General features: G+C 40.4%; 1 protein-coding gene across 2 annotated transcripts; it reads right to left on the reverse strand.

The window, feature by feature from the left end:
* Nucleotides 1-1,752: 1,752 nt before the first annotated feature.
* On the reverse strand, nt 1,753-22,323 carry LOC117289144. 2 transcript variants are annotated; one of them, XM_033770137.1, is made up of 3 exons: nt 22,288-22,323; nt 3,609-8,525; nt 1,753-2,081 (listed from the first exon to the last, which is right to left on the reverse strand). In XM_033770137.1, exons 2-3 carry the CDS (start codon nt 8,489-8,491, stop codon nt 2,072-2,074), a joined length of 4,893 nt encoding a protein of 1,630 aa, XP_033626028.1. In that variant the 5' UTR covers nt 8,492-8,525; nt 22,288-22,323; the 3' UTR covers nt 1,753-2,071. The 2 variants fall into 2 exon arrangements, with proteins under 2 accessions (XP_033626028.1, XP_033626027.1); XM_033770136.1 differs by lacking the exon at nt 22,288-22,323 and adding an exon at nt 21,989-22,071.
* Nucleotides 22,324-22,360: the final 37 nt, after the last annotated feature.

Genomic DNA, 22,360 nt, shown 5'->3' on the forward strand with positions numbered 1-22,360 from the left:
CTTCAGGCCTCTCCCAATTACCCATTCCACAAGCAGGGCACCTAGGGCTGACTGGGGTGAGTCCCTGGAATGACGTCAAAGCTATTCAAATGTACCGGGGACAGACCGGGGTTGACCCAGGGAAACTAATTGAACGCACCCATTATACCAGGTTTGTTATAAAATGTCTATGTCAAAGGTCATTACATTGGTAACACCCCTATGTTTCGACATCCCTATGTTTTGACACCCCTCTCCTGTCAAGTGTATTTTCCTAACCGAAACCCTAACCCTAACCCTATGTTTTGACACCCCTCTCCTGTCAAGTGTATTTTCCTAACCCAAACCCTAACCCTAGCGTGAAACTAATCGTTTTTTCAGAACATAATATTGTTGTTGCCATAGAGGTGTCGAAATATAGAGCAGTAACCATTGCATCAGTATGGCGATAACAATTTGAAAAAATTACATGAGTAAAATAAAAAACATGCACTAAATGTATGTTTGTAAAAAGTTATGATGACGTTATGATATATGTTATAGAGAGCAAAGTTCACCTTCCCCTTTTTATAAAAGTGTGGAGGAAAAACGATTTCTCATATTTAGTGAAAATAATGTACAAAATAAAGAAATGTATGACTCGACTTGGATCATCAAATTAGTATTCCAGCTTTAAAAAGAAAGAAATTACCTTCTCTACATTGATTGTCTGTTTCAAAGTTTCAACTGAAAATCCTAAACCTCAACAAAGAATTCCTAAAAGGCAAAGGAAACTATTAAACTTATCATTACTTCTGGCTGAACTGTATGGTTGTTTTCACCTGTAAACATGGTGCAACTGAATTTCTGTTACTTTTTCTTAAAAGGCAAAGAGAAACAAATTAAAAAGACAACCTGCCTGCAAAATTATAAAACAAAGAATGCTTTTTACACTCATTAAAGTATCTGTACAAAAACACATACCGGCAAGTACATGTAGGAAGATATAATGCAAAGTGTCATCAATGTGTAGTATTCTAGCTGAAAACATGAATATTTGTTTCTATTAAAGTTGAATGTAAATGAGCAAACAAAAAAAACAGGACAAAATTGTCCCACATTAAGGAATTAAAAACTTACTCCAACTTGAACCCCAACTCTATATCACTTTGTGGAATCAGCTTTCATGCACATGTCAGCGGAATCCCTACTACATTATTAATATGATTTCTTTTTCGTTAACTACTTCGTTCACAGAGTCATACAAAGAAGCCAAAACTAGAATATACAAGTGAGCTAAACTACTACATGTAAGTCTTACAACAAAATTCTTTGTACAGCACTACTGCAATGACATTAATCGAAAGCTTGTTTCTTTATACAAAAGGTATATTGGGTAAGCAAAAAGTTGAAGCACCTATGTTTCTAAAAGAATGTACATATATGTATGCTATAAAAGAATAACCAAAGAGCTTGGAAGCTGAAACGTTTAAAGTAAACGATTTATAGCCATTATACACTGACGATAAACAGTATTGTCCACGTCCCACACTTCGTGTATCACAACTTATATATAAAATAACAAACCTGTGAAAATTTAGGCTCAATCGGTCATCAGAGTCTGGAGAATATAACGGGAAAACCCACTCTTGTTTCTGCACGTTTCGCCGTGTCATGACATGTGTTTCAAATTAATCCGTAGTTCGCGCTATCAAGAATTTATATTGTTTTAATGTTTTTTTTAAAGTACAGCATGGAATAATATTTCAAGAGAAGTCTTTCACCATTACCTTCTGTAAACCCTGTAAATTATTTGTAAATCTGTGAATTTTTTTTTCTGTACCGAAAGTGTATAATGGCTTTAACCATTGAATTTGCAAACAACTGTTTACAGTGAAGCATTTGGCAATGGTTTAACTTAATAACTTTTTTAGAGAGCAAGGGTTGATTTGGATAAAGTTTCCATCCCATAATCACATTTTAAAAAAGTACTTTAAAAAAATGAAAGTTTTAAACGACGAGTACATTTCACTGGAAAGAGTGGCCCTTTCACTTGAGCATTCTTCTCCGTTTTACAGCTCCAGGCTCACTATCGCAACAGGTGCGTAGATAATTATGGTTTCCTGTGGGATGTGAACATAACATTTGAATACATAAAACAGAACAACTATGATCTATATGAAAAAAGACAAAACAAAGAAAAACAAAAAGGCCATGCATACATGTACATGTACATGGATGGCAGATTGAGATATGTTTTTAAAGCTTCAGTCAATATTATTATTTGTACTTTTTGGTTAAAGGCAGCAGACACTATTGGTAATTACTCAAAATAATTATTATCATAAAACCTTTCTTGATTATGAGTAATGGGGAGAGGTTGATAGTATAAAACATTGTGAGAAACAGCTCCCTCTGAAGTGATGTACTTTTCGAGAAAGAAGTAATTTTCCACGAACTTGATTAAGAGCCTCAGATTTAGAATTTGAGGTCTCTATCAAGCATCTGAAAGCAACCATGGTATGACAAGGGTGTTTTTTCTTTCATAGTTATCTCGCAACTTCGACCACCGATTGAGCTCAAATTTTCACAGGTTTGTTATTTTGTGCATATGGTGAGTTACACCAACTAGTCTTTGACAACTACCAATAGTGTCCATTTTCTTTAAACATCCCAAAGGTGTACAGATATATTATCAAAACAAAGGGTTAACATTTCTTACACCAACAATTCACAGAACTTCCTTATAGCGAAATACAACACCATGACAGATGGTGTTTATCTATTTTTTTGCTGCACATTTGAATGAGGGCATCTGCATAATTGAAGATAGATGACTGTATTTTCATGATGACAGTGCAAGAAAGCTACAAAACACCTGCCAACCCCATTAAAGCGAGTGGACACTTTCAGTAAACAGTATTTTCCAAGGCCCACACTTCGTGTTTCACAACTTATATATAAAAATAACTAACCTGTGAAAATTTAGGCTCAATCGGTCGTCGGAGTCGGGAGAAAATAACGGGATAACCCACGTTGTTTTCGCACGTTTTTATGTGTTTACTATAAATCCGTAATTCTCGATGTCGAGAATTAATTTAACGTTTTCTCAAAAAGTTAAGCATTTCATGGCAAAATATTTCAAGAGAAGTCTTTTACCATTAAACCCTGTAAGTTATTTGTAAATCTGTGACCTTTTTTTCTGGTCTGAAAGTGTATAATGGCTTTAAATGAGGCTTTAAACAGCACCAATGACATATCTTACAAACCTTGTGGATGCATAATCAAACCCAAATGGCATAGAAATGAATGATTTTTTTATGGAGCCTCTACTGTGTGATATAGGATGCTAATAAGAAAGTCTACCACAATGATGTTAAATCAAAGCAATGCGCTGTATTTTTCTCAATAGTATTTTTATCACTTCCGAGGGTAAACGCGATTGGTCCTGCACAGTTTTAGTCCTGCACAGTCCTGCACAGGTCTACATGTCTGTAATGGATATGAGGTCTGTGGTGGTAATGTGTTCCGGTCTTTAATAACTAATTTGGGTATGAATGAATATACCCCAGAAAGTGATACAAACATGTTTGAGAGCACCCTCATGAGGTCAAAAATACGGTGGTTTGAGGAATACAAATATTACTTACATCAAATGCAAGCGAAGTGTCCTGCCTCCAATGACACTGCCGTTCAGATCTGTTATGGCCCGACTAGCATCCCCTGCAGTCCTGAAGGCAACCATGGCTTCTCCAGTAGTCCTTCCTCGCTCAGTGGTCTTCAGTCTCACAGTTTCAGGCACAACATTATGGTTACTGAAGAAATCAATAATGGCTGGTATTGGGATATCGAAGGGCAGGTTACTGGCCCCAACCACACACCTTCGTCCGATGAGGACCTCAATAGGGGGTAGAGAAGGTCGGGGGCCTCTTGGAGGTCCTCTCATTCCAAATGGTGGTCCATCCCTTCGCCCATCCGGGGTGTTAAGGAGGGGTGGTCTGTAATCACCTGGAGAACGATGGTGAAATGGTGGTCCTCTTGGTCCAGCAGGTGGCCCTTGAGGAGGTGGATGTGGAGGTCTACCTTGAGCGAGGCACTCTTCTAGGTGGCGTCTTGTTAAAATGCCCATCAGGATGCTACGGTCCTGGATGCGAGCATCTGTTTTGGCGATGGCTTTGTGTGCATCAGCAGCATTTGCGAATTCTACGTAGGCTTGTCCATTTGGTCGTCCGTCCGGTGTGATTAAGAAATGCACCATCAGGGGTCTGAGCTTCATCTCATCAAAGAAACTGTGTATTTCATCTTCGGATGTATTGTACGGCATGTTACGCATGTGGATGCAACATTTCTCATCTGGGTTCGGTTTTTTCATTTCATTGGCAGGAATGATGGGAATCTCCACAGGGATAACGTGATCAGGTACCTTAGGGGGTTCTTTCTTTGGAGTCACATTCTTAACAATGTGTCCTGACTGGACTGGCGGGGATTTCATGGCTGGTTGAGAACTTGGTAATTTTGAGGACATTGCCAGGTTCTTTTGGTCAGAGTCTCTCTGACTTGATTTTGAGCTTGATCCTGACTTTCTAGTGTCCTGATTTTTTGGATCGCTATCACGCTTCTGTGAGCTGCTTGACTCTCCTGAATAACGACTTCGAGAATCTGAGACCCTTGATCCAGTTTCTTTGTTGTCTTTGCTTCTGGGTGTAGACTGTCGAGAATCCTGGTCTCTAGATTTCGGCTCCTTATCACTGCTCCTTTGACTGTCTCTGCCATGCTTAGAAGATGACTGTCTTGAATCTTGGTCGCGTGAGCTCTTATCTCTGGAGCTGGGTTCCCTTGTGTCGCGGTCTCTTGCTCCAGAACTCCTTGCGTCTCTGGATGATGCAGAACTTCTACTTCTGGAGCTGCCATCTTTTGGGTCTCTCGAACTGGAAGCTGATCTTGTCTGTTTGTCTGGGTTTCGTTTCTTGTGTTCAAGAATACGTGTGTTCATCACTTCTTTAGCGACTGGTCTAATGTCCACTGAATGCCTACCAATATACAAATCACGTTTGCGCAGTGCCTTATCAAATGACTGATGATCCGGAAATTCAACAAATGCACTTCCTAAAGATGTGTTATCGCTACTTGTCAAAATTACAATTTTGTCACTTGATAAAATAGTGCCATAAAAAAGGTCTTTGATGCCATGGACTTCAGTGTGATGTGGTATCCCCTTTAGTTCAACACAGGTAGAACGAAGTGGTGAGCGGGAACGAGACCTATGGATTCCTTGTTTTTCTAACTTTGAAGGGAGAGCTTCAGGTTGGACTCTGTAACCCTTGGCATTGATCCAGTCATACTCTTTGCATCGGCCTACTTCAATGTATCTGTTTGCCATAAATTTTCGAGGGAGTCTACATGCTTTGGTTGCATCTTCTGCACTGGCAAACTTAACAAAAGCGTTACCATTTGGCTTGTTGGTCAAGTTATCAACAACTAACCGTATGCTGTTATCAGCAATGCGTACACCACTGAAAAAGGTGACAACATCAGCTACTGTGACACCCAACGGCATACCAACTACGCGGACACAACAGTCATCACCTGATCTTCTATCATGAGGCTGTTCTCTTTCCTCACTGTGTTTGGACAGAGGTAACTTGTCACCAAGCAAAGAAGGGAGTTTTGGTTCATCTGAATATGGCCCTGGTGTGCCACGCTCACCTCTTCTCATGTCATCACCTCTCCTTGCTTGATCATCCATTCCTCTAAACCCTCCTGGACCTAGATTCTCTTGCCGCATTTGACCCTCTGCAGGTGCGAAACGACTCTGTCGTTGAAAGTGATTCTCGGGTCCCACACCTTCTCTTGATCTCATAAACTCATCTTTTCCCATCCTATCATGGGGTCCAGGACGTTCTTCAAAGGGTCTTTCAATAGCTTCTCTTTTTTCCAAATCAAATTGTCTCTTTTCAGGCTCCATGTAATCTCTTGAACCAAATTCCTGATATTCCCTTGAACCCAAGGGACGTCTTGGACCAAAACGTTCTTCTGGCTCAAAGCGTCCATCAGGTCCCAACCTTCCTGGACCACTATTTCTAACTGGTTCCCACTGACCCTCAGGCCCTGGCCTCCTCCTATGGTCGTTACGATCATTTGGTCCTCTGTTTCCAACTAGATCTCCATACTCTGTTGATCCCCTGAAATCTGATGGCCCCTTTGCTCCAATGTAATTACCAACATCTCTAAATTCATCTGGGCTCATGCGACCACGAAAACCCCTGCGATCATCAATGCCCATTTGACCATCCGGACCCATGTAATCATCAGGACCCATAAGACCTCGATCACCCATATCACCAACAGGACCCATACGTTCATTAGGACCTCTGCGACTTCCTTGATCCATAGGACCACCTGGGCCTATTGGACGATCTGGATCCATGCGATCTCCTGGACCCATGCGCTCGTCTGGACCCATGCGATCTCCAGGCCCCATGCGATCTCCAGGCCCCATGTGATTTCCCGGACCCATGTGACCACCCATGCGATGTTCTTGACCCATGTGATCACCCATGCGATCTCCAGGACCCATGCGATCTCCTGGACCCATGCGATCTCCTGGACCCATGCGATCTCCTGGACCCATGGGATCTCCTGGACCCATGCGATCTCCTGGACCCATGCGATCTCCTAGACCCATGCGATCTCCTGGACCCATGCAATCACCCGTACGATCTCCTGGACCCATGCGATCTCCTGGACCCATGCGATCACCCATACTCATCAGACTTTCAAGACCTTTACGGTCGTTGGGAGCTCTTTTATCAACAAGACCATGAACACCATCAGGACCCATGAGTCTACCTGTCCCATTGTCATCTACACCACCTCGACTCATGCGACCATTTGGACTCAGGCGACCATCAACACCAATGGGATCACCTGGACCCCATCTATCACTGGGACCCATGCGATCATCAGGAGCCCTCCTCTCACCAGGTCCAATTAGACTCCCTAAACCCATAGGATCTGAAGGATACTTGCGGTCATCTCGACCAATACGCCCTGATGAGCCTCCTCGAGTTTCAACTGAAGATGAAATGCTGCTTTCCCTCAAATAATCTCTTGTACCCATTTGGTGTTCAGGGCCTGCAATACCTCCCATACCCATGTTGGCTGGATGTCTGTTATCCCTTTGACCTACTGCTGATTTCCGATTGCGATCATTACCATCAAAAGGTCCACTGTCCCTCTTGTAATCTTCCACACTACCCTTTTCTCTACTACTTCCTCTGGAATTATCAACATTGAAAGGATCATTCAGGCCGAATGGATCTCCAGCATGTCGTCCCCCTTCAACACCTAAGTCCTTCTGATTTCGGCGACCCTCTGGTCCATATAAACCGCCATCCTCGAACATTTGACCTCTCTGGTTTCCTTGGTCACCTGGACCGAAGCCGCTTCTGTGATCACTTGGCCCAGAATTTCCTAAGTATGCATTTTCTCTGAAATTATCTTGAAACCCTGGTTCAGGTCTATCAAATGGTCTGTCCCAATTCTTGTCCCCGAATCTTTCCTGTGGTTGGTTTGGGTCACTCAATAGTGCTTCTTTAAGGTGTGGAAGACCCTGATCAAAAGGACGTGGTGATGGACTATGCTCAGCTCCCGGCTTAAATCGTTTGTTGCGACGATCATCCTCTTCTTCATTGTATTGTCCATATGGTGGCCTAGATATTTTCGACTGATCATCAGGGCCTTGCTGAAATCTTGATGGCCTGCCAGGTTCACGAAGAAGAGGTGGCCTTCTCTCTGATGGAATACGTGAATCCATGTCACCGGAGCCCTCCATGTTCCTTTGAAGTTCTTCAGGGTTTCTAAATGCGCTTCCCCTCGCCTGGTCTGCAAATTGCACATCCTTATCGCCAACAAATGGCCTGGCATCATGGCGCATTGGTGTTCCACGCTGAATACCTTCTGGCTCCCTTTGTTCATTTTGGGGAACATCATCCCTTTTCCTGCTGAAACTAGATAAAAGATCAGAGATTTTCCCTGGAAGTGGAGAACCACCGGGGAAAATTTCTCCAATTTGGGAACTTTGACCAAGCGCGAGTACAAGTTCACTTGGGAGGGTTAGTTTAGAATGATGTTGAGTCTCCAAGGGGTCTTTAAAACCTGGAAGATCTCTGGTCGGATTAAGGGAGTCTCCAACAGATTGCATCGCAGGCTGATTAGAAGGGGCAGGGCTTTGAGAATGCTGGAACGGATCTGACTTAACTTGGGCTACGGCTCTATTGTGGGCAATTATCTCCTGCATCTCATTTTTACTGCTCAGCATCAGGTCAATCTTGTTTCCGCAAAGAGGCCGGTTCTGTGTCTGCATTGCTCTGCGGGCATCTTCATCCGATGAGAAGGCGATGAAGACATCGCCCGCCTCTCCGCCGACTATGTGAACACCGCCATCAGGGATACTAAGTCCGTTGAAATATCGCCGGATGTCCATGGACGTTGCCGACCATGGCAGCTTCTGCATCCTGAGAATTATTGTCATGATGGTAGGTAGCTGGAAATGTGGTTCAGGAAATCTGTAGAAATATGCAGACAAACGACGATGTTCTTTTTATGGAAAATAATTTATAACATAAGGTGGTCTCTGAAACAAAATTAGCAGCACAATTGATTTTTTTTTCACAGAATCTCAAGGCATTTTGCAAAAGCTCATCTACGAAAGTCCAATCAAGCCCCTCAAGTTTATCTGCAGGCACTAAGTTGATATTGCGAATTAATAATCTGTTGTTATGAAGTAGTTATCTAATACAGCGAACTACTAGTTCGTCTTGCAATTTAGTTATTCATTATATTGAATCATTGAATCAAGGAATTATTTATTTGATTTTTCAGATTAGCATTATATGGAAAATAATCAATTTTTTTTTTTAAATTCAATTCTGTTTTGATGTATTATCAATTGACCCATCTCCATGGTCCGACTGTACGGCTAGGGCGATTGCTATGACTTCAACCAGTGTGAATTATAGAGTGTCATTTCAGCATTCCGGCATTATAGCCCGCCATAACTTTTTGGCCATAGATACTGCCGAAGTCATGAATTCACACATGGACATACAATCACACCATGGAGGTAGGCCAATTGTTAATTTGTTATAAATATCAAATAGTATTTTGTTTAAACAAATTAATGAATCTTAGCACAGATTCATTAATTTGTAACAACAGATTTCTTTATTCACAATTACGATTTAGTCATTTTGTTTACCTAAACAAAATGGTTAGATCTTTTTAATGGATTAATAATTCGCAATACTGAGTTAATTCATTTTAATGGATTACTAATTTGAAACAATTACCTGCTGATAATTATTACTTCAGTGGCACATTTTGGGCTTTTGTAGAATATCCATTCATTACAATATAAATGAGGTGATCCTCTAAAAAATTTGTTTGTTGATTTTAGATGGTCCACAACTAATTAGTTAAAAGTTGCTTTTGTTCCAAAAGCTTATAAAGATTGAGCATATTTTGTAGAATCAGGTTGGAAGGATATTGAAGAGGTGAAGCCAAAAATAATTAAAAATACTTCTAGACGCGACAAAAAGCTAGGTAGGTTTGATCTTCCAATCTAACCCAACATCTGTAGTTATTTTGTAAATGGTGCCTATTTGTCGGCTTCCACACTAGGCGATTATGAATTCTACTCGTCTTCGTAACCTCCCTCGAAATGCTAACGTTAAAGATTATCCACAGACACTATTTTGAAACCTTGGAGCGACGGCGAAGTTGACACTTACAAAAAAATCAGACTGCAAAAAGTTGGTCAGTGGTGGTTGCGTAAATGCTTCGGAAAAAGAAAAGTGATACTCATTCAGAACAACCCTCCCTCTCTCGTGCCCACTTTTTTTGTAGTCATCCTATTGAATGGAGACGGTCGATGAAATTTGCGTACAGACTCCTTGGTTGGCCGCAACCAAAGAAGTAGAACAATGGAAACTCATACATGTGTACACATCACATAACTATCGGCCAATGGCAGGTCTTCTTTTCATGAAGCCACTGTTTTTGTGGTGAAATTATTAATGCGAGGTCACAAATCTGTTATTCTTCAGGTACAGTATGCCAAAGTTAATCAGTCTTTTCAGAGGGTACTGCAGGCTCACCTCACACCAAAAGGCACACAAGCCAACGTATCCCGTCGTTTTTGTGCATCTAGACCATGTTAAATGGCCCACATAATAATAACCACAAATTTTTTTACATTCTCTTCAATGGCAGAGTTTTGATTGTTGATAATAAAGGTGGCGTCCAAAGTTAAGATGAAATATATAACATTGGCTTACTTTAAGAGCACAAAAACCTCTATTATATGCAACAAATAACTCGTCCCTCCCAAACCTCAAAAGACAATGTTGGGCAGTCAACAAATTTTTAGCAGTAAGAGCACATTACTTCGCACCTTATGCTATCCTGCCAGTCATTCTTGGGAGTCGAAATGTACACAAGAAAGACTCCCGAAAATGATGAAAATTGTTAGTGCCTTTTCGGAGGTTGACTTTTTATAAAACTCAAGAAAAGACCTTCGCACAATTCGCCTCATCCATTTTGGGAGGCTCCTTTTCGCATTTTGACACCCAAAATAGCAGGCAGGATAGGCGTGTGTAAGTTCACTGGTTGGTTCATGCAAGGGGTCCATAATAGTTGTTTCTGTTTCTCTTTAAAATCAGGGCTCCAACCTTGCTACACTGTTCCATTAGTTTAAGTTTGAAAAGGATATTATTTAGCCATCCATTGATTACCAAATAATAAATTTGCCTCTTATGACTAAATTAATCATTTTTCAAAAGTGCAATGACCTGGGGAGTCATTTTCATTGAAATCCTAAGCTGGGCCATTCTACATCATGTAAAAGGGAGGGGGGGGTGTCAGGTCTCAGAGACGTTTTTTGAGGGACAGATAACTATAAGCCTATTCGGAATTGCAGCTGCGCATGTCTGTTACTGCTGACAACAGATTTTGTCTATCTCCCGTGACCTTTTGACAATACCCTCTGGTATTGTCAAATGGTCACCGGAGATAGACTTATTGCGAGTCTTAAAGAATTTAAAAACAAAGTACAAAATCAATAGAAGTTGACTTATTCTAAAAAAATAAGTCAAATTGGTGAGATAACTTCTATTCTTGTCTATATTAACTACAAGAGATGCTCATAGCTCAGTTGGTAGAGCACCAGCACGCTGATCCGGAGGTCGTTGGTTCAAATCCCACTGTAGTCTGTTTGTTTTGTCTAAACATAAATTTTCAAGTTTATCAAGTCCGTTTCCCTTCTGATTTGTTATTTGAAACATAGTCGCATTCCCTTTAAGTTGATCCCCTGGCTGCTGATACCCCATCGCAAAAACTTGGGTGTGAACCCTGGCTACATGGCAGTTTATGACTGAATGGCTTCTGAATAACAACCCCCCTGACCTCCCCACCCACCACCCAACCAACCCACCCACCACTGAGATCTAGAGCAAAGATATTGTCAAAATAGGGCTTGATACATGTGACTCACTTATTAGAGCATACTTCTTGTCAATTTGTCTTTGTTCAACCCCAAATCATAATTAAAATGCCTGTGAAAGTTTCGGCCAATAATTTTTGTGTATTTCATAAAAATGCAAACTGTTATTACTCTTCTGGAAAAAGTAAATGATTAATTACATAGGGCCTAGTTGAGATCTCTTCTATTGACCTGGACCGGGGCCTTTGAATGTTTACAGAGAAAGTGCGCCTTACAAATGCTGTGTTTTATTATTATTAGTTAATACTTAAAACACTGTAAAGCAGTTTCAACAATAACAGAGTTACATGTTAAAACTCTACACTCTAAAAACTCCCAGGTCAAAACTGACTCAGATTCCGCGACCAAGGGGTCTGATCTTTTTCCAAGTTAGGATTCTGAGTCATTTCGACCCATTTCAGGGTAAGCTTTACACAACGTCCAGTTCAAATTGACCCAGTAAAGCCCTGTTCATACTTCCTGCGAATGCGATACAAATTTTGACGTCTCAAATGTGCCTCAAACAATTCAGTTGACTACAGTTCAACTCCAGCAAAAATATTCGCGGCGAAAACTGTGATGTAAAAATTTGCTTTTCATTCACAGGAAGTATGAACATGGCTCGATGGGTCAAATCCCATGACGCCTACATATAGTTCCAAGTCAATTCTGATGTGGCAGATTTAAAAGTGTAAGCGAGTATGAAGTGTTGGACAGTTGTAAAACAGATAAACTAAAGGCCCGGTCGGTCCCACTGCAGCGATAACGAGAATGTTAATGATAACGACGCAAAGAGAACACATTCTATTGGTTAAATGAGCGTGTGCGTATTCTGCGTGGAGCTATTCAATCAATACAATACGTTCTCTGTGCGTCGTGATCGTTATCGTTCTCGTTATCGCTGTAGCATGACTTGGCCTTCATGCTTTGGGAGAACTGGATTTAACACTCAAAAGATGTTTAAATTCTTTAAACTCTCCTTTTATCACTATACCACTAGTTTGAAAACGCAAGTAGAAAGAATGAAATATGCTCAGGCTTGATGCTTCAAGGAGGCAACGAAGGCGATTGCCTCCTTGCCCCCCTGGTCATTGCCTTGGTGCCCTTGAAATGCTCTAGTAGAAATTTACAACTTCCTCATAGGGTGCCCTCTACCAAGGAGGTGCCCTTTCCTTTTCAAAAATGAAGCATACAGGCCCGTATGCTTTCACAGGCTTGTCACAACGTTATCAATAATGCACAAGATCTACAACAAGCTATGTGCCTTTTTTTTTATAGAATCAAACGACTTTCAAGAGAAGAGAATGTCTCGCCACCCAAAAATTTATTTCCTCTTTAGCTACATGACAGTTCGGTCACTAAAAGTTGATACTCCAGACATATCAAAATGCTCCGACTCCAAACCCAATGCAACACAGATTTCCCAATAGGCCAGTTGCAGAATATTGCACCACAGCGCCTTGAAAAACATTACAAGGTGCTATGAGAAGAAACTGGTCTCATTAATGAAAAACCTAGCTCCGCCATAACTTGCAGGAAAATATACTTAATACTGAAGCGCCTTGAGCGTCACTGAGTTCACATATCAGCTCTAGATAAGAAGCCAAGCCAGTATTGTTATTACCATCATGAGGAGATGAGAGGAGTGATTGAGAAGCTTGATTCAATATAGCCCACAGCATTAGAAGATGAGCCTTGCTTATTACATTTTGATTAGACTCTGAGAATGTAGTCAGATTGTAAACAAGTGTGTGGAAGTGTCGTGGCTGAGTAGTTAAGAGCACCGAATTCAACTCTGGTGTTTCTGATCAGTTAGGTGTAACGTAGAAATTGTTTCTGTACAATGCATCTTCATGTATGTGCTAGTGTTAAATTGTCAGATCAGGTTCTCAAGAGTGTGCTTTTTCCATTCAAAATTTGCCTTTAGTGATCTATTGGTCACATATCAAAATTGTCTTTAAATTGAGAAACTATAAACAAGTATCAAGTTATGTATCGAAGTGTTGTTCAGATATTGAGTTTACATTTCTATATTTCCATTTCCTGATCAAGGCTCTCTTTTTCGTTTAAAGGATTTGGGTACTATTTCAAAATGTCCATAGATTTACATTAAACTTACAGGGTTTGAAGATAATGATAGTGGAAAGCTTCCCTTCAAATCTTACTTACTGAGGTGCTGTAGTTTTTGAGAAATGAGTTATAAAACAATGTCATGAAAATACGTTTGTAAATTATTCAAATAATTTTCGTCTCATGAGACGAAAATTATTTTCATGACATTGTTTTACTCATTTCCCAAAAACTACAGCACCTCAGCACATAGTATTTTCAGGGAAGCTTTCTACTATCATTATCTTTTAACCGTGTAAGTTAAGTGTAAATCTGTGGACATTGTGTTTTTTGTCCTACAAAAGTTACATAGACCCTTTAAGTCAAGTTTTAACATCAGCCAACTTACAACTGTAATTGTCCTCCATTGACTTAAAAGGCAAAAAGCAAAATCAAAAAACAATGAACAGACTATTGATGTGTGTCTTCTTTGTAATGTTTGTGGTCAGTATAATAGTGCTCTATTGATCTGCAACCCTCTCCAAGACTCCAAACCTTACATGTTTGATTTTGAAACATATCCCCCCTCGATTGAGTATCACACATGACGTGTCGCGGCCGAGTGGATAAGATCATCGGACTCGAGCTCTGGTGTTTTTGTTCAGCAGAGTATGTGTTCGACCTTGGTTGTGACACTTGTGTCCTCTAGCAAGATAGGACGTAAAGCTGTTGTGTAATGCACGAAGAACTCAGTGTGAGTCAGCTAGTTGAATATCTCACAATATTGGTCTTTGGAACAGTTATAGTGAAGGAACAGTGTGGCGTGTAATGGTCTAGCGGTTAAGAGCACCACACTCAAAGCTCTGGTGTTCTGCTGAACAACAGAATGTGGGTTCGAGTCCCAGTCGTGACACTTGTGTCTTTAAGCAAACAATTAACCATTATTGCTGCATCCATCATGAAAGGGACGTAAAGCCATTGGTCCTGTGTATTGTGTAATGCAAATAAAAAGAACCAAGTGCACTTATCAAAATGAGAAGAGCTTCACCCGGTGTTCCTGGTCTGATTGGCGGCATATTGCGCCACAGCACCTTGTAAATCATAAATGATACTTTAAAAGCAGAGATCCACAATAACTTGCAGGAAAATACTGAATAATGAAGCGCCTTGAGCGTCACTAAGTGACAGTTATGAGCACAAAATAAGAAGCCATAATTAAGTTAAATTAAATTAAATCCACATCAATTTTTAATTTAATATCCACAGGGAATGATGTGATTCGATTATAATCAAGGTTTTTACTTGTTCACAGTTGAATCAAGCAGTCTTATTACAAATTTAATAATAGGACATATTGTTAATTGTTTGGTTAATTAGTGCATACGAGATTGCTAAATATGCTCCATTTTGTGTGTGGGAAAAAACAAGACCAAATATGTGGTAATTAAAGTATCTGCCATGCATGTAATAGTGTTCGTTAAGGATGCTCCTGCTCAGTGACTGTTGCAACTCTGAACATGTTTGTGTGTTACTGATTTAAAAGCTGAAAAGCTTCATCTCACTGAACCACTACAATATTAGGTATCAATATTAACACTTGACCACCGGCCCGAGGCCAGTGAATTTAGCACGTGGACCTGGCCATTAAACTCATGACCGGAGAAGTCCGACCGACAGTCTGGTGGGGTTTTATTCAACTAATTAATAACACCTCATTGTGGAATATCTTTATGGAAGTTTTTTTTCTTTGAATCTGAATATTTACAATAAGACAAATGTATTAGTGCTTGTTCAACGCATCTTGTAGAATAACTTCAGGGCCAGGCCGGCCAGACAATTTTTTGAGTTACGAAGTCTTAGGCATTTTTCCCCCACCCCAATTTGAGCCATAAATATGTAAATGTGATGATAGATTTTCAACACATAAATAGACATTTTCAGGTCACAGTGAAAGCACATCTTCAGCCGTATTTGAGATAAAACAATGAGCTTACATAACGTTAGCCCAGTTACATGTACCTCCTTACCATGGGGCGCTAAAACCCCATGGTTTTGCAAAGTCTACTTAAAACTTAAAACGCAAACGTCTACTGTATATGGCGTAAATCCAAACAGCATGACTGAGATCACACCATGGCAGCATGGTTATCATTCAAAACTTCTCATAACAGTGAATTCAGTTAAACCAAGCACATCAACCACATCGACAGCAAACTAATTCTGATTGGCGACTCTGTTTTTTACATATATTCAAATCACTAAAGAGGGCGTTACATTTGCCGTTTTGGAGGCTGACTCAAAAGGACTGGGCAAATCTACATACATGTATCTGGATCCAAACAGGGTCTTGACGATTTTGCACTTGCTCCCCAGAAAAAAAGACCAGGCAGATCAACACGAGGCTAATTTGCAAAATATATAATGAAGTGTTCAGCGACAGAGTTTGTGTATGGTCCATGTACCTACATTTAGCCCTACACTGAGGTTAAGTGATGTTTACTGGAACTGTGTACAGTGTATGTATTGTATTATGGGTAAAGCGCTTATAACCATCTGGACGAGTTGGTTTGGTAACGACAGTTGTCATGTTCGGGTTGTTCGGCTTGCACAGGTGTTCACTGTTCAATGCAGGCTCTTTACGTCATTTCACAAATGAGGCCGGGTCCTAGAGCCATCAATGTCAAGACGTCCATTTTGATCCCGATGTTTTCGTGAAACAGACATCTCTTTTCCGGTAATTTGTGTTGCGATATCGGCAATTGACGCTAATTAAATGAACGTCGCCGATCTAGACAACAGCAAACTAGGTTGAGTCTTCTTTTGGTTACCTTTACGTTTAAGAATTTACATTGCTTTAATTACTCTGTTGCGAATGATTATAGTTATCTATGTGATAAATCCAACTAAAATTCACCTTAATGCAAACTCCTTTGAGCCATTTTTTCCCGAAAAAGTCCAGAATGTTAAAAAGGCTCAGCATCTTCACCTCCTTCTATCTAAAAAATTTGAGTCTTATTTGGCTACTTGATTAAAAATCTGTTGATTCTTGTATCATAGGTACGCCTGACTTCTTCCAACACTGTGACTTACTGATCTTTGTGGTGACAGGTTTCAGTAGATTTTGTTGCCTTTTAAAGGAGCATTGAATCAGATTGTGTTGCTGACTGGTATACTACACGGAGGCGGATGAGATTACCGGACTCAAGCGCTGAGGTTTCTAATCAGCAGACTGTGGGTTCGGGTTTGAGTCCAAGTCTTGACACATGTGTTGTAGCCACGGTGGCAGTGCTGGGAGGGCCTGCCCAGGAGCCAGGACTCACAATTTTTGCCCAGTACTCTGAGAAAAATACATTATGTCGCCCGGCACAGATTTCAAATATTGTCCACTTTGCATTGGTCTGAGACACAGCTATTGATAAGGAGAAAGAACACAATCCAAAGGCCATTCAACTAATTGCATGGCCCCATAACACGAACAGCTTGGGAACCTGCCCCCACTTCAGCAACAATGGTCCCATAATTAAACATGAATAATTTTGTTGATCCCCTTGCCCTCAGTGGACTTCCAAAAAAAATTGGATTCACTGCCCACCACTAAAATTGGTCTAGCTACAACCCTGCTTGACACTTATTAGACTTTAAAAGCAAGGCACTTGACCATCCTGGTTTGAATGGCTGCATATTGTGCACAGCACCTGGCACTATGTAAACCATTACATGGTGCTACAATAATGTACCTTGCAGGATAAATTATAACAAGGTAAGCGTCACAGAGTGATGGATTTGAGGGCTCGAAACCATAACATGATTCGCGCGCATACCGCCGGGCAATCTTACCACAACTACGTGATGACTACAGTGTTTTGTCAACACAGGGCGCTTTGAATGTAAACATAGGTCATATCGTCTATATAAGAAGCCACTATAAATTTGGCACCTGCAATTTTTCTATTTACACAGTCAAGAAGCACAACCTAAAAAATACAGTAGCCGAGTGTATGTGGAAAAATAGCCTTTTCAATATCCACTAAATTCACACACTCCTGCAAAATGAACCTTTACATTTTTCAGAATAATGTACAGTTGCGTGCATTGCAAGTGTGGAACGTCATTAGTCAAAAGGTGAATGTTAGGAATCTTCTGGCCAGTGAAGTAACCAGACCACCCCCCCCCCCAAAAAAAAAACTCCGGGAGGTCGAACAAAATGCATAAATGAATGGTTTGATACATCCATTATTCAAATCAATCAAAGTCCAAACATAATATAAAATAGAAATAGGTCTTCAATATACATAAATACAACTCGGTGATAGCAGTGAACTGGTAAAGTTGTAAAACGTTTGTCGTGGTGATAGCATTCATACATGTACACATATACGAAAGCAGTGATCTGAGTGCATTAGGCTATCACAACTTGTGGACAAGTCTATTGTTTGGCAATGGCCTGCATGATGTTCATGCACACCCCTTTGCAAACTTCCCAATCTAAAATGTGGGTTTGAGGGATGGGAAATTGCTGGCTTCTTTAATGATAGTCCGATACGATAGGCTATGACAATATAGCCTTGCTCAAGGCAGTCGAATTATTCACTCCGAAAAAAGACCGCCGCTGTAGAAAAACCAACCCGTATTCACTGTGAGTAACATCGCACGACACGATGCCCCCGTACACTATCCGCATGTGTCGGCCGTCAGCCTTGTGGGGTCTGTGTTGAAGCCACTGACCTCATTACTATATAATAAGCGAAGAGTTCCCAGGATCAGCTCATTACCATAATGCCCGCGAAAAGACGAGACATGTTTACATCACACATCACCACCACGGACGCTCAAAGGTCGTGATAAGGGAAGTGCGTGATTGGACGTCAAAATGAATAACTCATTTGCCTCACATCCTGTGTTGTCTGATAGGTCTGATGAAAGATATACATATTCATGGGCTGCATACTAGCATATCCGAGAGCCCCCACATTTTTTCCACTAGTGGAAATTTGTTCATGAAACACATTAAACCCGTAAGTCACAGACCCGACAAGGCCATCAGCCTGACGGCCTCCGCATGCGGTTAGTGGTTCGAGTGCGGATGACTTGTGTGCACAGTAGTCGTACGATGTGACAGTGTGTATACGGGTGGGTCATGCGGTGTGATCGCACGCACCACGTACAGGGTATACGGGTGGGTTTACAGCGGCGTCTTTTCGGAGCGAATAATGCGACTGCCTTGAGCAAGGCTAATGACAATAGTGCTGTAGGTTTTGTTAGGTAACTTGGATTTGGAGCAACTCACGAATGACAACATTGACTTCACAGTTTACATAAGTTTGCCTTGTTCAGATCACAGCTAATGTAAGTGTCCGTGTGCAGGTTAGGACAATTGTCATTTCCCTCTTGCATTTTGCAATTAAGTAGTACATTGCAGAAGTGAAACAGTTGACTAAAACTTAAGAGCTGCTCACTGATTACATGGTACTACTGTTGCTCCCATTTGTGCACACATTCTGCCTGCTACAGATTAAAGTTTACCTTGTAGACTTTTTTGTAAACATGTGATGTCAGTTGTCAAGCGATCCACCATCTATCTATCCTGTTGGTTGTAACTTGGTATAATTACTGCGGTATAATTTACGCTTGCATAACTTTGCCTATTTCGTTTTCTTTATCATTTAAAGACCAGGCCTGATATTTCAAGAAGGCAACGAAGACGATTGCCTCCGTGTCCCCTGGTCATTGCCTTGGTGCCCTTGAAATGCTCCAGTACAAATTTGCAATTTCATCATAGGGTGCCCTTTACCAAGAAAAAAATGCCTTGGTGCCCTTGCCCTTTCAAAAACGAAGCATACAGCCCTGAAAGACGGTAGTCTCAATACAGAATTATAAATTTTAGTGTGGATGTCAAGCTTGGAGAATTTGTGTTTCTTTGTACATGAGCCTCAGTCTGGTATGACACCAATTGGGGCAGGCCTAGAATCACACAGAGACCACATATTATGTTATGGCTTTTTTGCCCCTGTTCAATTGGTGTCCCTTCACAACTTTCCCTCAGTTTTTACGTATCACCAATAAAAAGTGCCCTTTGCAAGATGGCCTTGCCTTCTCAAAGTTTCAATTCCAGGCCTGTTTGAAGAGCTCGTCTGCATGAAGCGGTAAGTTGCGATGGTCACATCTACCAACAGGATAGTTATGGTTTATTCAGAACTCAAAATGGCGTGTTCCGATCAACAACAGAAAATTGGTCTTGTCACTACTCACCCTGTTGTAGTTCTCTCTCTTAAATGAAACTAGTCAAGATTGACAAACTGCAATTAGGATATCGGCACGGATATCAGCACGGACACTCGTTGGGGGCATATCAATCGATCACAAGCTGGAATTTTAACTGCATTTCCACTGAACTGTATTTTAACATTGCCATTGGAGAAATGTCTGTTGTCAATGTCAGATATTCTTTTATCTTCCTTGGTCAAATACAATACTTTAATTGTTGCTTAACATTGCGAAATACATCCTTGTTCGTTGACTTCACTGTGTCCTCCTCCAGATTATTTAATAAAGTTGAATCCATTATATTGCAATGATTTCGGGACACTACAGATTGAAGAAAATTGCAGTCTAATTTAACACCACTCTCCTCCATGAATGTATTATTCTATAAGCATTGCAGCACTTAGGAAAATCTCTTGGATGATAAAGAAAAAATACAGAAAAGAAAAACCCTGACCATCCAAAACAAAACCTCTAACAGACTTTTGTATCGTTTGCACTACTAGTTAAGTGTAGAGTTTACGTGCAAAACAAAACCTAAACGGAAGCTGTCACACTTCTTTGCAATCTGCTGGAACTTAGTATGATTTTCTGTTCAGCTGTATTTATGTATTTGTGCTGTGTTCAGTACGTAATGTATGCAGTGTTCATAGCTTATAATGACATTTATGTGTGTAATTCCTAAAAAGATCTGCATAACTATTCTTGAAACGCCTCCAATGCAACTGTCTGTATGTATATCTCTACCAGCTTGCAGTTAGGCCGATCTTATTTCCTAAAGATCCAGAAGTTTGTAGGCCTCGAAGCTAACAGGGTCTAGGAGGCCATTTTTGTTTTGTTCCTGTGTCTTTGTCTTGAATTACTTCTACTGCAGCAGTATATTTTTTATTTGAAATAAATTGACTTGCCCCTTTCCTTGAGGTTTGTTTCATGATGCTCCGGCCATTACACTAAAACATCAGATTTGTTAAGCATAAGCATAGAGAAAGGACCACGAATGGCACAAGCAAGTTTAGTGTGCTATTAAATTGTTGATTGAGAACATTGCCTTAATATTTGAGAAGTTGGAAAGATTGTATCAAGGTTGGTTTAACAAAACAAAACCCAACAACCAACTATAAAATATTGTTGGATTTTGTTCTTGGCAGAGAGCAAAAAGGCTTTGTTCAATCTATTGATCTTGTTGCATCCAGCATCCAGGCTAAACCAGTCAGCATAATTGGTTATGATTCTCCCTTCGCATTAAGAACAACTGGCTGTGTAGGCCTGTGTATGTCAGATGGTTGAGGTAAGGTACATAGTTAACATGTAGGCCTACCGTGTCCACAATGGTAAAACGGCTGTAAAAGATACATCTCCTTTCGTTGAATCAGGTTGTGGAAACAGGGCAGTATCAAACAGCCAAGTTTGGGATATAAAGTTTCAGAAGACGTTTGCCCCATTTAATAATACAGTTTTAGCCTAATTTACAAATTTATCCATTTATTGAGAAATGCCTGGTTGCAGAGAATTCAAATTCAAAGTATCATTTACTTCCAGAAGTATCTTCTCTATGAAAAATATTGCTTCTTCTCTATGAAAAATTTTGCTTTTCATTATCAACAGAAACAAAGGTTTAAAAGTTAGAGAAATGGACCTAGAAAGTTTCAATTCAAGGTTGACAAAATAATGAGACGGCTTTCAAGTTTTTTACACTAACCAAATTTAGAAAATAAAATAAGCTGTTGCAAACGACTTACCAACCAATGTACTATAAATGCAAAAAAAGAGAGAAAAAAAAAAAAGACTCTGCTAGTTAGTAGGGTCGAAATGGTTAACCAAATTTAGTCTAATCATCCGTCTCGGGGTTTGTAGCTTTAGTCTTTTGTGTGAGTTACTTCTTTTTTTGACAAATTCTTTCATCAAGAATCTCCAAAACCAATTTAAATCAAATGTGTATTCAGCTAGCCAAGTGTCATGCTGCTGACTGCCATTTAAAAAGCTGGATTTTAAAACCTAAAACAAATCCACCATGCAGAGCGCCCTCTAGCGGCAGACGTTGAGAAATGATCAGCATGCAGCAAAAAACTTGCTCCTCCAACATGTCCCAAAAAATATGTAACCAGAATTTTAAAAAATTGACTGGGACAAACTACAATCACAAGCAAGGCAAACTATTGGAAAAGTAAATTCACCACTGACTGTTTTGTCATCCGTCGGAAAACACGTGTGCGCCCACACTACCGCACCACACGACGCTAATTCTACCTCCATGGGCTGATCGAGCCCTTCGTTTGTGCACGATCCTCCCGAGCCCTCGCTCATTGGAAGCCCGATCAAATTCTCCGACACATCCCTGTTTTCCAACCCATTTTTATGCAAAACAAATCGTTGTTATTTATTCTGTTATCGCATAATTTGTGCTATAATATCTAAACTTTATGTAACAGATGAAAGTAGATGTTCACGTTGTTCTTGTTGGCTGTTTATCGTATGCTTACCTTCCTTTACCTCCTCAACTTCGCAAACAATTTTCTGCAAAAATGGCGACAGTGAAAGCTTGGTTCGTCAATA

This window comes from Asterias rubens, chromosome 4 (genome assembly GCF_902459465.1).
Source record: "Asterias rubens chromosome 4, eAstRub1.3, whole genome shotgun sequence".
Taxonomy (NCBI): domain Eukaryota; kingdom Metazoa; phylum Echinodermata; class Asteroidea; order Forcipulatida; family Asteriidae; genus Asterias; species Asterias rubens.